The sequence below is a fragment of the Hyalella azteca genome, unplaced genomic scaffold (genome assembly GCF_000764305.2).
Source record: "Hyalella azteca isolate HAZT.00-mixed unplaced genomic scaffold, Hazt_2.0.2 contig6255, whole genome shotgun sequence".
Classification (NCBI taxonomy): Eukaryota; Metazoa; Arthropoda; class Malacostraca; order Amphipoda; family Hyalellidae; genus Hyalella; species Hyalella azteca.
Genome location: NW_025936421.1, coordinates 24,368 through 40,987, shown reverse-complemented (window position 1 = coordinate 40,987; position 16,620 = coordinate 24,368). Strand labels below are relative to the sequence as shown.

The 16,620-nt window shown below is 40.4% G+C and overlaps 1 protein-coding gene across 1 annotated transcript; it reads left to right on the top strand.

The window, feature by feature from the left end:
• The first annotated feature begins 8,423 nt into the window (after nucleotides 1-8,423).
• On the top strand, nucleotides 8,424-16,585 carry LOC108671627 (H/ACA ribonucleoprotein complex non-core subunit NAF1-like). Its single transcript, XM_018159195.2, has 6 exons — nucleotides 8,424-8,442; nucleotides 11,268-12,456; nucleotides 12,730-12,872; nucleotides 13,669-13,912; nucleotides 14,557-14,692; nucleotides 15,189-16,585. Exons 2-6 carry the CDS (start codon nucleotides 11,384-11,386, stop codon nucleotides 16,218-16,220), a joined length of 2,628 nt encoding a protein of 875 aa, XP_018014684.1. The 5' UTR covers nucleotides 8,424-8,442; nucleotides 11,268-11,383; the 3' UTR covers nucleotides 16,221-16,585.
• Nucleotides 16,586-16,620: the final 35 nt, after the last annotated feature.

Genomic DNA, 16,620 nt, shown 5'->3' with positions numbered 1-16,620 from the left:
ATCACAGTTAACAGTTCATTTCTTTTGTTCAAAACGGAATCAGAGTTCGTGTAGAAACATTTCAAAACTTTTTGTGCACTTCCATCTTGATGTATGAATAAACGTTTTACCTTATTTACAGAACTGGATTTATATACATGATTTCCACTATTTAATTATCTTCCATCTCCCGTGACTGTCGGCGAGCGGTCGGAGTCCTCGTGAGATCTTGAATGGTGTTGACATGATTTTCCGTGTTTCTGCGTCTGTTTCGCATTTCTTGCGGAACTCCACCCTCTCTAAAGGGGTGGAATCCTTTTTCACAAAACAGACTTGAATTCAACAGTTCTCCTAATTTTTTCGCTGCTTTCAGCACGCTCCAAACCTGGGCCGGATCTTTCACAGTCACCAATAGAGGTCTGCATGCGTTAGTAGCAGCATTCTTGGAGCGCAGCCTCTTGCACGATGCAATATCAACCGGCGTGCTTAGTGCTTTAGTACAACAGTCTGCCACATACTTATTGTCGGCCATCACACGTTCGTTCGTCTCTGATGCGGTGCTTTCGGGAATGCCGAACCAAACAAGGTTGCACTTCCTTCGTTCTCTGTCTAGTAATTCGCGGGAGCTTTCGCTAGCCTTTCGCTAGCCATATAGTGGTAGCCTTTCTGGAAATATTAAATATTATTATTTATATTAGTTTATCATTGTGTTATATTTATTTGTTAGTGTTGCGTTAATTCGAGTCCTTTATTTGTATTTATTTGTTTTTTTTTCAGCTCGGCTCCGAACTTAGGACGTGATTAGGAATTAGTAGGCAAGGGCTAGAAAGATACACGGTTTATTGTTTTATAATTTGTTTTTCTTGTATTTATCGTTCAAATATTATTATAGTTCTTGATTTATCAGTTTTAATTCATCCTTTAAATACGATCACTGGTCGAGTGTTTGAGGTCATCGAAAGTTTAGATTGTGTATTTATTGAATAGTCCCCAACAATAATAATAATTCAGTGTTTATTAGGCCGTTGGCCAGTCGCCGATTCATAACACCGCAGAACATTCACAGCTTGTTGCGGGTCTCGAATTCGCAACTCACTGTTCCAATTTTTCTGCTGTGCTTAACCGCCCGGCCTCCTCGCCGATTTGACCAGAAACTCTCGCAGGTAGCTGGGATCGAACCCGCGCCTTCTGCTATAATCCTGATACTCTTAACTGTAACCACTGGGCCACCCTGCCCCAAGGTAAAGGTTAGACAGTAACCTGGCAGCTCGCGCACTTCATTTAGTTAACCAAAAAACGAATAGAAAGAAACAAAACTACGGCCAGATAAATTGGCTAAGCTTGAAAATCCAACTAAGTGCAGCACTTATAAAATCTATATATAAACAGCAATCATCCCAAGGAAAAGAGTTAAACAGTCCATGATGAGGCTAAAAGGGTTTATGAGTGTATTAATTCATACTTCGTGCAATATTTAATTTTAGAAATGATTAATAAAAAGTTATAATACACGAGGTTATATTTTCATCTACGACATTAAATAATGTGCAACCATAGCTTGGTTGCACAGTATGCTGAATATTCCCGAAATTTCGTAAGTTTTTAATTCATGGAATCAGTAAATTTGAGAAAAAAATATATCCACAGGAGTGCTTAGTCTCCCTAGATTTGTTGCTCTTTAAATACTGATATGAATACGCTGAATTATCCTAATGAATGATATTCGTTCCTGAATGATAGCATTTCACTACACCAACTCAAAGACGTTGAGACGTTCAAAATAATAAGACAAGACGTTAACAAAAAAAAATAAAATAAGACAAGACGTAGACGTTCGCAAAGTCGGTGAGATTGGCATCGTTTCAGCAATAGCGAACTTGGCCAAAACCTTGCAGGCAAATAACAAGTAAAGAAATTCCATGTAAAAGTTTCATGACAAATGACAATGAAAATAATACCAAGCTAACTGGGTAACACTGAAAATTGATTTTAAAAACAGCAAAAATGTCAATGAATAATGAAGCAATGCGGTAAATGGCTTTTCTGCATCCGCACGAAACGCCCATGGCTTAGGCACACTAAAAAGGTGAAACTAATCTACTAATCTAAATACATTTCGCTAAAGCTGTATGGTGAAGACCGAGCCTTTAAACTGGCACGTGCCCGGCAGTATGCAGTGGACCGGGCCTTAAGACTGGCACGTGCCCGGCAGTATGGAGTGGACCGGACCTTAAGACTGGCACGTGCCCGGCAGTATGCAGTGGACCGGGCCTTAAGACTGGCACGTGCCCGGCAGTATGGAGTGGACCGGGCCTTAAGACTGGCACGTGCCCGGCAGTATGCAGTGGACTCAAGCAACGGTCAACAACGAACAGTTAAGTAGACTTGCAACTCCGCACATGCAGAAAAACAAATGGGTCAAATGGCCCAAAAAGTGACACAGTTTATGCACGTAGCACTGATACACTCTTTTGTCGGGCCAAATCAGTTCAAGATGACAAAAAAATGTGCAGAAATCACGTCACCATTTGGACAAGGTCTCGCTTATTACTCTGAGTGTAATGTTCTGCAGCGTCTTGGTTTGTAATTGGTACGTTCGTGTACTAATATTCATAACGCGACAAACATTACGTTCGTACGTTCGTGTCCTAATATTCGTAACGTGATAAACATTACGTTCGTGTACTAATATTCGTAACGCGACAAACATTACGTTCGTGTACTAATATTCATAACGCGACAAACTCTACTCCTAACGTAACTTAACCTAACCTGCGCCGCCTGTTGCGGTAGGGCCTGTTGCGCTCCGGCCAGTTGCGCTCCGGCGCTGTGGAGCAGTGGCTGTGTTGTGCAAAGCGGATTTACTTTTAGCCGGAGTTACCCACAGCTCATTGATCTGAGGCTATGTGTAGATATTGTATGCTGATGGTTGGCGTTGGGCCCAGGGCCTGTTTACGAGTCAATTTTGTTACCCACGGCTGCGCTCCCGCGCCGGCAGCCTAAACGGTTGGCCCAGCCGAACCATATTGTCCTCATCTGAGAGTTCTCACTTACAGCTAGTTATATTTATTATTCATTATTATTTGTTCCATGTAATTATTTATTAAACGATGCACATGCATTTCATCCTTTGTCCTTGTTTATAAATAAAACTTTTGACGACTGTGTAATCAGTTGTTTCGCTTTCTCACTATCCCGTTGTTGGTTTTGAGTCGCCGCACTTCTCCGAGTACGACTGAAGATAAGAAGTCTTCAAAACGCATCTTTCGTACGACGCAGGGATCATTCGTAGTCACCAGCTGAGCTCCACTATAGGCGCTAATGTTTTAGAATGTGACGCTCTTCATCTTGACCTAGTAAGTGGGCTCCACTATGAACTATTGCTATTGCCTTGATAGCATTTATTGCAGGCCGTAGTTAAACTATAATTACCACTTTTTCATAATCAATGGATTTAGTACATTCTTATCGCGTCCCCTCAAGATTTTGAAATTCGTTCAAAATTCGTTCGTAATCAGTTCCGAACGGATCTGCGTGTAATTTAAAACGTACCGCCTTGGTAGCAAGAATCCCCGTTAGGGATCGTCGCTAATTTCATCAATTATCATTTTCTGGGGGACAGTTTGTTGAAGTGGTAGTAGACAGTCTCTCGGGTGAGAGACTGTGAAGCGCTAGTAAATACTATATTGTACGTAGGGACACGTGATTAGGCGGAGTGACTGTAAACAAGACTTAGGCTAAGCAGTTTTGCTCCAGCCAGCAAACGTGTTGCTAGAGGCTGGGTGGTGACTAGGTATCGTCCATTGATACTGATGGCTGAAGTCGTTGCATAGAACCGCACGTGTGATCGTCACTGAAAGTGACAGAAGTAATTAATATAACAGGCATGTGTCTAGTGAAATGGATATTTCATCTGACTGCAAATGAACAAGTGATTAATTCGTGTTTTTTGGAACGAATTGTGGCAGAAACTTGTATGAATTGGCATCGAGAGTTTGAAAGTCTGTAGAAATGAAATTGCTGGACGTAACTACAATTTTACGTGCAATAGGAGGCAAGAAATTGACTATCCCAACAGAATTGGTTGCCTAAAGTTTTAACATGCCAGGTTTTATGAGTTATAACCCTCTTGAATTACCAGTGAGAATCGTGCTAAAGACTTCGGATAAGCAGCTACCCGTTTCTTGGTGTGTACCCTCTTGTAAACTTGGTGTTTTCATATGTGCAGCGCCTACAATGTCCGTGGTGCGGCCGCTTCGTACACGAAAAAGTGAAGTTCCCTCTCCCGCCCATTCCCCTCCCCTCAACCCCACTAACCTAACTGGCGATTACCACTAACCTAACAATAACCTAACTAACACTAACATAACATAGTGATGTCGGCTCTGAAGTGTAGGCCTGATGTGGCCTGTCGCCGATTCTTTTCCATTTCGTGCCTTGTTCATAGATCTGAACTCGTGTCATTTGACCGGATCTTTTCATGACTGTTGAACGGAGAAAAATACAGAAAAAGGACGGAGAAACATACGACTGAGTTGAGTTGAGTATAGTAAAGTTCCCTCGAAAATTAAGGCTGGAAAAACAGCTGAGCTGCAGCTGGCGAGGGAAACACAGAGGTGTGGTGGAGGAATCAAGGTATCAACTCGTAAGGCGGGTGGAGAGGGGGAGGTGTAGGGGCCAAGAGGGTGGGGAAGGTATAGGAAGGCGAGGCCTGAGCGTAGTCAAGGCACCCCTTGTTCTCCGGTTTCAGGCAGTCGCCGAGGGTTTCAAAAACTTGCCCTCGTTTCACGCACTAGAATTTGACGGGAATAAAACACTTGTACTAGCCGTTTTTCTCACTATTCGCACAATTTTGATTGAACTGCACTAAAATTGAACCTTTCACTGAAATCGTTTCGGTACAAAATTCGCGAGATAAGTCAAACCGGCATAGTAAAAAGTGAGAAAGTTGGGACTCGCAAACACTGCGTGCGTCCTCGATCACTGCTAGAACTCAACAACGCTCAACCCCGCTCAAGGCGATCCCCCTCCCGCCCATTCCCCCTCCCCTCAACCCCTCCCCTCAACCCCTCCCGCCAGTCGCCCTCCCGCCTGTCGCCCTCAACAAGGAGGAGGTGGGGGCGCATCTTCTTGCTATCCCGGGTGACGCCATGGGTGGGCGACGGAAGTCTCCCCGTGGCCACCCGGGTTCAGATAATAATATTCGTTTCTTTCAGTAAATTTTGTGATAAATTTGAAACGCATCAAAAATTTAATTCAACAGAACATATTGAAAAATTTTACCCGAAAAAATTATGAAAATTGTCATTTTTCCAATTTCCTATCATGAAATAATTTAATTTTAAATAGATTTTCAATAAATAATTTCAATTTCTTTATTCCAGGATGATTGTAAAGAGGCAGTCGGTGAGAGCGCCGCGGCCAACGTCCACACCCACCCACTGCCGCTGCTGATTGTCCTGCAGGACCCTGAAGGGGACGGGCAGTAGGTGGAGGGGGCGCCGCAACTCCTGCAGTTACCTGTTGTCCCGGGCGGTGCACGGAAATCACCCGGAGACAAACATAATTATGAAAGTAGTTTAATACATGTTTGTGACCTGTGTAATTACAGCACAGGTCACTAACAAAACTTCGAAAAGCACATTTTAATTTACGATAAAAAAATTATGCAATTTCAAATTTTGATTTTAATTTTTTTTTTCAATAAAAATATTTTAAAATATAGAATTACTCTCTCCGCGAAGATGAATTTCAAAGACCATTATTGCCATTTTATGATCCCTTCCGTCAAGAACGTAGCCTTTAACACTTCTTGAGTGCAACATTATCAGCCGCACGCCACCAGACAGATAACATCCATTGAATTACATCTATCAGCCCACAGGAATGTATCCTACCGTAGTTTTGCCCATCATAGTCTACTGATGCGCTAAAAAAAATTTACACCACCCGCACGGAGCACGCCGGAGCCTTGCAGTGATTATGATGCCCGCCACCGACCCGTCCATATCTGTCCATCACCCGTTTGTCGGATCAGCCTACGGTCGAACGGACACTCGTCGTAGGAAAATAAATTTTTGGAACAGAACTATGCTATCTAAAACCTATCGCCAGATGCTGTGAGCTAAAAGTAACAGTCTGGTGGTACACCGTAGGATTCACAGGCGAGCTGGGCTGATTGATCGCAGTCCGTTGTCCGCTAGTTACAGTTCGAGCTAAAGTCGGGGTATGAAGTGATGATTAGATGCAACGTTCAGTAGTGAACGATCATTGCACCTTGGGATATTCGCTTCACAATATAGGGGAGTAAAGCTCCTAATATTTAAAGCAAGACGATGTCATGGGCTGTCATTAATCTGCGGCTGTTTGGTGGTCATCTGGAAATAGGCTAGACGTTCCTTTCAGGGCTGATAGGTGTACAAATTTGGTGGTACGCGGCTTCGTTCCTATTCAACCATCGACTTCCTCTTATTCTTCCCCCGTCGTAATGGTTCGAAAACCAGACGGATTCAATCGCCTTACGGTTGACTATGGGCACCTCTGTTCAATTATGGTCTTCAGAAGTTCAGAGCTGAACCCACTGGCAGCATGGAGGAAGACCGCCATAAATTTCCTAACTATAAAATTTTTCCGAGACTGATATAACTAAATCCTACCGCCAGATTCCCATAACTGAACGGGCAAAAAAAGTTTCAGCATTCCATACCCATAGAGGCTTATCGGAACTCACTGTAATGCCGTTTGGCGCAGTGGGCGCTTGCGCTACCTGCTACGTACGTGTCACTTATGAGATTGATATTGGACGGCTTAGATGTCTGCTATTTTGAGAAGATTTTCATCCATTCGGTATCATTGAGAGACTATCTATATGCCCTGACAGCAGTCCTGGCTCCTCTTAGGCAGCACGAGTTCACCGCCCGCCCCGCCAGCTGCCGCTTCGGTGACCCTGAGGCGAATCGCTTGGGATTCTTCGCAGGGCGAAATTCAGTTGCACCGAAATACGATAAAATAGTCTATAGTAGTAATATAGTGTAGTATACTAATAGTATATAGATAGTAAACACATCCCACAAACTTCTTGGATTAATCAGACGCTCGTACGAGTTCCTAGATGCAGATGCGATGAAGCAGTTGTTTGCTGCTGTCGTACGCCCGAATCTAGAGTTTGGAAACGTTGTCTGGTCACCGAGATTTGAAAAGATAAAAATTTGATAGAAAATGTTCAAAGACGTGCAACAAGGATAATTCCAGGCTTGAAGGGCAAGTCCTATGAAGAAAGATTAAAGATTATGAAGCTTCCAAGCCTCAGTTATCGACGTCTGCGTGGGGACCTCATTGAAGTATACAAGTATACTTATGGCTTATACAAGGTCCCCGAAGGAATACTAAAATTTGAAACAAGAACCAGCACCAGGGGCCACGGCTATAAACTAAAAAAAAACTGCGCTGCAACTTCTCCACGCGACAAAATTTCTTCTCGCTTCGAATCACCGACATAAGGAACAGCCTCCCCAATGACATCGTTGGCGCTCCAAGTATGAACGCGTTCAAGAACAGACTAGATAAAGCTATGAAAAAAATATATGTTCAGATTTTAAATGCCTAGCACCATATCGAACCCGGTGGAAGTCTAGTAGCTACTTGAAACTATTGTCAGTCATGAAAATATCCGGTCAAATGAAACGATATTAGATCTTCTGTGAACAAGGCACGAAAAGGAGAAGAATCGGCGACAGGCCACATCACAGGCCTACACTTCAGCGCCGAGATCGTTATGTTATGTTAAGTGCAGCTGCGCCTTGCGGATGTCATTTGTTATTCCAACTGTTACATCACATTGGCTCTTGTGACGTCAAACTGATTTGTAACACCGGTTTTGCTTGAAATAAGACTTGTTGCATGCAGTAAATACATTTTTTGGATCCATTTTATGCGGTCAATTTTTTTGATGCTTTCAAAGATGACGTAAAAATAATATATTGATCTACAGTTTTCTACACCATTCGCATTTGTGACCATAGTGACGTCACTCTAGAGATGCGCATAACGGCGAAAAATCGTCATCGCCGTGGGTCAACCTAATATTAGAGCAACTGTCTGTCTCGTTTAAAAAATCATTTTGTTCAATGCCTATTCCCCTAATCTGTACCAATGTAAAGGCGAAACGAAATCCCAATATCTTGTGTTCCATGCGGAATGCGATGCGACCAGCCTAGAGCCTACCTGCAGCGACAGCTACAGGCTACCTACAGCACTGGCCACTGTAGCTGTACGTGCCCGCATGCCGCATTCAGAGGTTGAGGGTTGTGTTGAGTTGCCGGCAAAATATTCTGCGTTGATGGGCAATTACCTTAGTTACCTATGAATGGGCAGTCCTTGTCGCTACGTGACGGCCGCACGTGGCAAAATCCCGTTTTTCTATAGGCTTGGAGTTGGACGGAATGGACGCTTGGTGAAGGAAAGGTATGGTCACTGTGGTTTCGGTTAAAGCCATCAAAGAGCTCATAATGAGGATAATCGGCTTTACATTACGTCGGACTTCTCTTGTGCTGTTGAATATTGCAGATTCAGACTTGTAGTAATGTAGTGACAAATTTAATTTGAACGCGTTGGGAGTTGGGTCTGTTGGGGTTTAGCCTGGACTCTGGAGTGTCTGGACTCACTTAGTGTTTCATTTATATTTTGGTTTTCTTCATCTTCCATGTTTTACTGTTAGTGTTAGTTTTAGTAGATTGTCAGGCAAATTCAGTTTCCGACTAAACAAATTCAGTTAGCCTAGGCCTACTGCTACTGTCCTAGTCAACTCATACGGTGAGTCATACCTAGGTGCTCGGGCTCCCTCAGTGAGCACTTGCACTTTCAAGAGCAGGCTTCAGCAGTTGAGAACTTGAGCCCATTGACAATCACTGGGTGGGCCAACTGGGCCTCTTTGATCCTGAGTGCTACCATTAGCCTTCCAGTTTTGCTGCCACCTGCGTCCTGGGGTGCATGACTCAAGAGTCTTCAGACTCACTGTGACACTGTGCATGCAGTGTGCATCATCTCCATCTGTGCATGTAATTGTAACCTAAGGTTAATTGGGGGGGGGGCCAGGGCCCCAGGGGGGGTCAAACAAGCCACAAGGTGGGTGTGAACAGGCTCAACTCCCGCTTGAGTGCCTACTAGTACTACTGTACTAGGTACACAGACACCAACACAATCACGTAATATAGCCATATATAGGTATATGTAAAACAGTAAAATAAGCATTGCCACAATGCCACTTCTAAGGAGTTGCAGTTGTGCAGAAATTTCCATTTAAATTATATTTAAAATTATTTTAAATGATTGTTGATTCTTGATTGATAAATAAGTTGGATTTGTGTCAACTCTTTACAATTGTTAATTACTTTTAGTGCATTTTCTCATTTATGGGAAAAGACACTAGGTATTGTGCTTGTAAAGTTGTAATGTCTGTCTTTCTGTGAAAATGTGACTTGTGAGAAAATGCACTCTCTGTCACAGTGTCACTCACTGCAGACTGCAGTGTGCAGTCAGTACTGATTTAATTTTTTAGCTTCTTGGTACTTTGAAATTAGGGTAAACGTGGTATATTCCAACACATTAAGGACGTAGCAAAAAATGAATGACTATAAAAAAATCACCATATGTGCAACTTGAGTTCTGTTTGCTTTACATCACTCTCAAAACACCGCACTACGCGCCAGCAACAATGAAACGTCACAAAATGTTGCCATATTTATTTAAAAGCCTTTAGAATGCAAACCTACCAAATCCATATTTTCCGATGCTGTGTGTGACTAAATTTGGCATTTTGTGAGACTAATTCTGGCTGCGCTTCAAACTCACTAATTCGTAATTCCAACACTCTTGTGTTCAAATTCCAATTGCTGTGTGAGCTGTATTGGAATACAACACAGCTTGGAATTGGAACACTATTGAATATTGAACACTACTTAATTAGGCTTTTAATTAAGAACATTTTAATTTTTGCATACAGCTCGGAATGAGCTATGTGTGTCTAATTCCAAGCTGTGTCGGAATTAGTTTTTATGTGTCTAAAACTGTCTCTTAACTTAGTCATCTATTAATTTATTTACCACTTGAAATCAGCAAATACAAGTATACTTACAGGATTCCTAATATATTCACAGACTTATTTAAAAGTCTCAAACCATAATATTCTTTCTACACAAACAGTTTATCACTATTTGGTAGAGCAAGGTCAACTATCAAGTTTGACTAGTTTTTCGATGTTCTCATTGGGTGACGCGCACTGTCTCTCTTTGAATCTCAACATTTTCCCGCCAGACGGCCCAGACCTAGTGTTTTGGTAATAGTATGGTGCGCAATAGTATGACGTCTCTATTTCAACCATCAACGAATGCGTGGAACTAAGACAAAGCTAAGAAATATGGTATGGATTTGGTTAGAAATAAAGGAAAAAAGTTGAGAAGCATTGGAATTACACACGATGTTGGAATATACCGCGTTTACCCTAATATATTCTAGTGGTGAGTCGTGGGTTTTCCAAGTCACAAGTCATAACAATAAATGACAACATGAGTGTCGTTGACAAATTTTATAGAACAATGAGTTAAGGGTAGGTATATGTTTTGCATATGTGTTGGGATTTGGGATCTGTACATATAGCTATTTTGGGATTTAAATTGTGGTATAAGAAATGATTTGGTGTAGAAAATTAATACTGTAAAAAAATTAGTGGTTGCTATTTTTACAACACTTCTCTTTAACTTCACTTCATGTTTGTTTGTTTGTTTTTCTGTCTGCCATAAATCTTATAATCAATATTTAACACACATCACACTTCTACCTCTCCAATCAATCTGAAATTTTGCACACTTGTGTAAAAGTTGGAGACAATGCTTGAATCAATTGACAGAAATAATTTTAAAAATGTAAAAAATTTTATTTTTGATAATAAAAAAAATGAAAAAAAATAACAATAATTTTGTCTGCTACATAACTTATAATGATATAATCTATATTTAATGCACTTCCACCTGTCTAATCAATCTGAAATTTTGCTCACTTGCATAAAGTTGGAAACAATGCATGTATCAATTGACAGAATAAATATCTGAAAAATTTAAAAAAAAATTTATTTAAAAAATATAATTTGAAAATTAATTTTTTAATATTTTATTATAAAATTAGAAATTCATTGTACATGTGTAACATCAGTCATTGGAGACACTGGATTTGTTAGAAACTAGAAGTGTTGTCTTCAAAAAGTAATTTTTAAATGTATATTATTTTACTTTCAGGTTTCTCCTGCAAATATTTTTATTCTTCATGCACTGCATTGCTCATCATCTCAGTTGAAGAATAACCATTGTTATTTGTTATATACTTGTGATTGTAATTCAATAGAAAGTTAAAAATGGATTTACATGAAAAAATTCAGTCTCCCTCCAGTAGTTCAGTACCAGAGGAAGAAGTTTTCTTTGCAGAACTTATAATTTCTGATTCTGGTGAAGCAGTTGTGTCTTCTCAGACATTGGTTTCTTCTGTGAAAAATTCCTCATTACTCCAACCAAATGTGCCTTCAAGTGAGAAATCTAAATCTTGTTATATTGAAGAAAAATTCAAGCATCTTGAATCTAAAGGTGAAAATTTACTATCTCCAATCATTTTAAAATCCTCTTCAGCACAAAAGGATGATGCCAGAGGAAAAATTTCTGTCACCAAAACAAATTCAGACAGTCCTATTACAAGATCATCAATCACTATAAAAGTTTTAACTCATGCTGAAAAGGATGCATCACCTAGCAATGTGTCCAGTGCAGCTATGAACAAAGATGCAGCTGAAACTAACTCTGAAAGCAACCAAACTTCACTTACTGAAGCTCATATCACCATGCCTGGCCATAATAATCCAGAAATCAATAATTCAAATGAAACAATTGCAGGAGTGAAAGAAGTTGAAGATCATGCATTATTAGCCTCAAAAATTGAAAAAGAATTCAAGAATAATGAAATTTCTGTCCAACCTTCCAGCATGTCAGAGGTGAATTTGGACTCTCCATCTGTTGCAAGGATTGGAATGGAACCAAATGGCCATCTTGCTGATGATGAAAATTTGGGCAGTATATCAGATGGCAAAAATTCAAATGAAATTACTCACATTGAAGAAAATAGATGCTGTGATCAACTCACAACAGATGTTGAAATTTTGGATCATGAAATAAGTTCAACCTTAGAGTATAGAGTGCAGCCTAGTCTCATTGATGTCTCAAGTGATGGAGGCTGGACCTCTGATTCAGAAGCTGACTCAGAAGAGGAGAAGGAAAGTTGTGTGGAAAATGCTGCAAGTAGCAGCTCTGAAGAGGAGGAGAGTAGTTCTGAAGAGTCATCATCTGAAGAATCATCTTCAAGTTCTAAGAGAGATGAACCCAATGCTAGAAATGCTGAAAGAGAACAAATTTTTGTTTTGATGCCTAAAAATGGGAAGAAGTAAGTATATAATAAAATTTATAATTAGTTGAAAAATTGACTGGCAATCTTGTATTATTTAATATATTGCCAGTTTTTGATTCAGAAATAAAAACATTTCAACTTCAAATGTTCAAATACGTACATAGTTTTTGTTTGTATTTTAATCTACAATTGTAATACTTGCTATTTGGGCATATGCTTAACTATTTCATTGATTATATTTTGTATGCTTGACTTTAGTTCTGTTCATGCATTGAGTGTTACATGATTATTTTATTTTTCATATTATAGAACAAAGAACAAGAATGAAGGCTCAAGGCTGCCTCTTGAGATAGGGCTAGAAGACTTGCCTAAAATTGAATACCTGCAAATCAGCGTTCCTGAAGAGGAGGCTCAGAGCATTGGTGTCATCACATCTTTTGTGGAGCAGCTGGGTGAGGGAGACTGCACCACTTGATGGTGTCTGTCATTTTCTCATTGCCAGTACAGTTATTTACACAGATTCATAAAATACCTTCACTGATCAAAGTACTGTTATTTTAACCCACTTTACATATAAAATTTATTACAGCAAAATTTTTCTGTGCTCAAGTCTACTGAGGTGTTTTCATGAATTAGCATCTCAGGCTACAAGGTTATTTTGAAATGTGAGTCTTGTAGAAGAAAGTATAATTTTTCTGTTTGTGATATTTTGTTAGTTAGTAGAAAATCACTTGCATTTCACACCAAGTTAGATAGATTTTCAATATGGTGTTGTTTTCCTGTGACATTATTTATGTTATGATTATTTCTTGTCAATTTTCTCATGCCAAGGTTCCCATTTGGGGATAAATCTGATGTTTACAACCTTGGAAGTCTTTTCTTAGGTAAAATTTTTTTTTTGTTCTGCTATTACTTGGTTGGATAATTTCTTCCTACAGTTACTTATTGCAATAATTACCATTGGTTCAAACAGGCGTTCTCATCATCTTATTTTCAGTATGTTCTTGAAGAGTACAGTCATTTTTATTTGTTAATCATGATGTTCTGTCACTCATGATATTGTCTTGTATCTAGCTGACCAATTTTGTTTATACACTTGTTCCTTTCTTATAATTTGGCCATAGAATTGTGGGAAACAATTTTGAGTAGATTGATATGAGTTCTGTGCATTCATATGAATGTGTCTAGTCTAAGTTACTTAAATTTTCTCTATTTTACTTTTATACACATGATCGTCTCTGCCAACAGTGATTGTGGAATCTTATCCAAACCTTCGAGCCATTGACCTTGGCTCAATATTATTCCTGAAGAATGGACAAGAAGCTCTTGGCGAGATATTTGACGTGATGGGCTGTGTGGACCAACCTTCATATGTGGTGCGCTTCAACAGCCATCAGCACATCCTGGATAGAGGCATAGCAGTTGGTGACATGGTCTTCTCAGCTCCTCGCACAAACCACTGCACCTTTGTTGATGTTGAGGGGCTTATGAGGTAAGTTGGGCGCTGGGTTTCCTGAAGTGCAAGGCCTTGTTTCCCAATGTCAGGCTGCATAATTTCAAAGTGTTTCAACTGTCCCAACTGTTGGTACTATTGTGCCTATGCTGCTTAATAAGATTTAAATAAATGTGGTGCTAGGTATCCTTAAATAAAGGTCCAAGGTTTTACTAAATACATACGGTAATGTTGATTCAAGGTCTTATAAAATAACAGATGTGAATGGCCATATCAAATAACGTAGGTATAAGTCTCATCAAATGAATAAGTTTATTGCTCTCAGCCATTAATTGAGTTGGTACTGCAACATTTGAAACAAAGTGTAAGGTACCTCATTGTAAACCAGTACGGTACTTAGGTTTTTTGGTTTATTGGGAATTGCAAGTTAGGCTTGCATGGATAATAAATTACTCTAAAACAATTTTTCTTTCAACTACCTAGCAGTCCAATATAAAATGATGCAAACTGTGTTTCATTTAGGGCATTGGTTCTAAACATTATAATATTCAGTTTAAAATAAGTATTAAGTAATCTAGTACCTATTCAGTTGAACTAGGTTAGTATACGTATAAGGGTTTGAATATTTAAATTTTGGCGCTAAGTGTTGTCTTGCTTAAAATGAAATAAATTTTGATCTACAGACATGGCGGTAGTGATGCCTCATGGGAAAACGACAAAGAAGCGCCACCGTGCTACGTTGAATATTCTGATGACGAGGATGAAAGAAGCAGCCGTAAGGCTAAGAAGTCAGCTCGTCGCACTGATGATACTTTCATGGTAAAAACATTTTTTATTTTACTCCTAATTAACTCTAAAGTACAGGTTTTTTATTTGAGTTTCTATCACTACAATCTTTTGGTGAAAGAGCTTTATCGATGTATGCTTATCACCAGTGCACCAGTGCATTTTTTCTATAGAAACTTGTGTACAACAATCACTTATGTTAAAAATGTAAATCACGTTGCAGGACTTGGCATTGACATGGAATTGAGTGGCCGGGTTTATGATATTAGTTCAGTTGTAAGAAGGACGGAATATAGGTGTGCAATTCATCATTCAACTCGTCTTCAACGTTACAGTCGAATATGTTCAGCTTTTGTTGAAAACACGTTGAGTAATGTTCACTTGTGAATAGGCCTTCAGAAACCCTTGTACGATTTAGAAGCACTTGAAAGAATGATTCTTATTCCTCTTTACTTTTATTGACTGAACATTTTTTTATTTCTTCGAGAAGTAAAAAACCAGTGTTTGTATCTAACTTGACTGTTTGCAGATAAAACCGGAACCATACCAGAAGCGAAGTCGTCCTGCAAACAATCGCAGCAACACCAACAACCGCGGCAACAACAACAATTACTTCTCTCGTCCCACATCCAGTTCGTTTGGATGGACTTCAAACGATATTGCCGGCCCGCACAAAAGAGGCAATCAGATTGCCTCTGGATATCCTTTTGGAAACCATCAAACATTTGGAAACAATCGACCCTGCAACCGAAAATATGCTGACTTTTCCGTCATGAACTCACAAGGAAATATGAGTCGGCCAAGCCCTGGGGACAAAGACCCTTGGATGTTTGGGAATAATTCCGTCAGTGCCAATACTTCCCTACCGCCGCCCCCTCCCTTCACAGGAGGACCAATGTTGCGGCAACCATATTTCCCGCCACATTCAGGACCTCCGCCGTTCATGCCACGACCTCCACCCAGCTTGTTCAATACCAGCATGTCTCCGCCTACTTCAGGTGTGATCAGACCTTACGTTGCTGCGACGCCTCCTCCTCCTCCTCCTCCCCCCGGAGAAACCCTACCTTCTAGCCATGGGGAGTTCAGACCACCTCCTCCGAGAGAAACTCGCCCTGCTCTTACTTGCCTTGGGGAGTTCAGACCGCCACATCCTCCTTCGCCTCACTCTCGTTTCAATGTTACAACGCCTCCCCCATCTAATTTCTTTACTGACTCCTCGGGGTTCTCATTTGGGGGACCACCTTCAACATTTTCCAGCATGAGATCTCAACCCCAAATGTATACTCATGAAACTCCTCCTCCCATATCGGATCAGGGAAATTCTGCTCGTACCTTTCCGTTCGGCGGCACTAACGCGCCGTCTGTGCCTGTTCATGGTTCAAACTCTGCTCCAGTGCCTCCGCCCAACATCAACCCCTGGGCCGTTCCCCCACCATCGCTCCAACAGACCTTCCCTCCAGGGGCTCATGGTAATTTCTCAAGTTATCCTCAATCATCTGACTCCAGATCGTTTTCGGCTCGTTTGCCTTTTGACCCGACCATCAAGCCTCCTTCAAGTTGAAACTCGCTTGTAATTAGACCATCCGTGCGCTGTGTTCGCTCATCCAATCAAACTAAAGACCTGCTTGTCGAGATCAAGTAAGCGAAGTATGTATTTTTACAGTTATTGCTTCATTGAGGATTGTTGCAGTGATTAACTGCGAGACAAAAATTTTTTGCTCGTACCAAGAGAGTAATTGTTATGAAATTCCTCTTGAATTGTTCAACGCTGGTCCCTCAGCATTTTAAGTTGCTTAATTATCTAACCTCCTTTTATTTGGAATGGCATACTTAATTTTTTCAAATTCCCTCAAGCGGCGCTATCAGTTTTATCATGCTTTGTAAACGTATCAGTAGTCAGTCATTCAAGTAAACTGAAAGAATGTTTCAATATTTTCTGTTTCCTAGTTTTGACGGTGAAA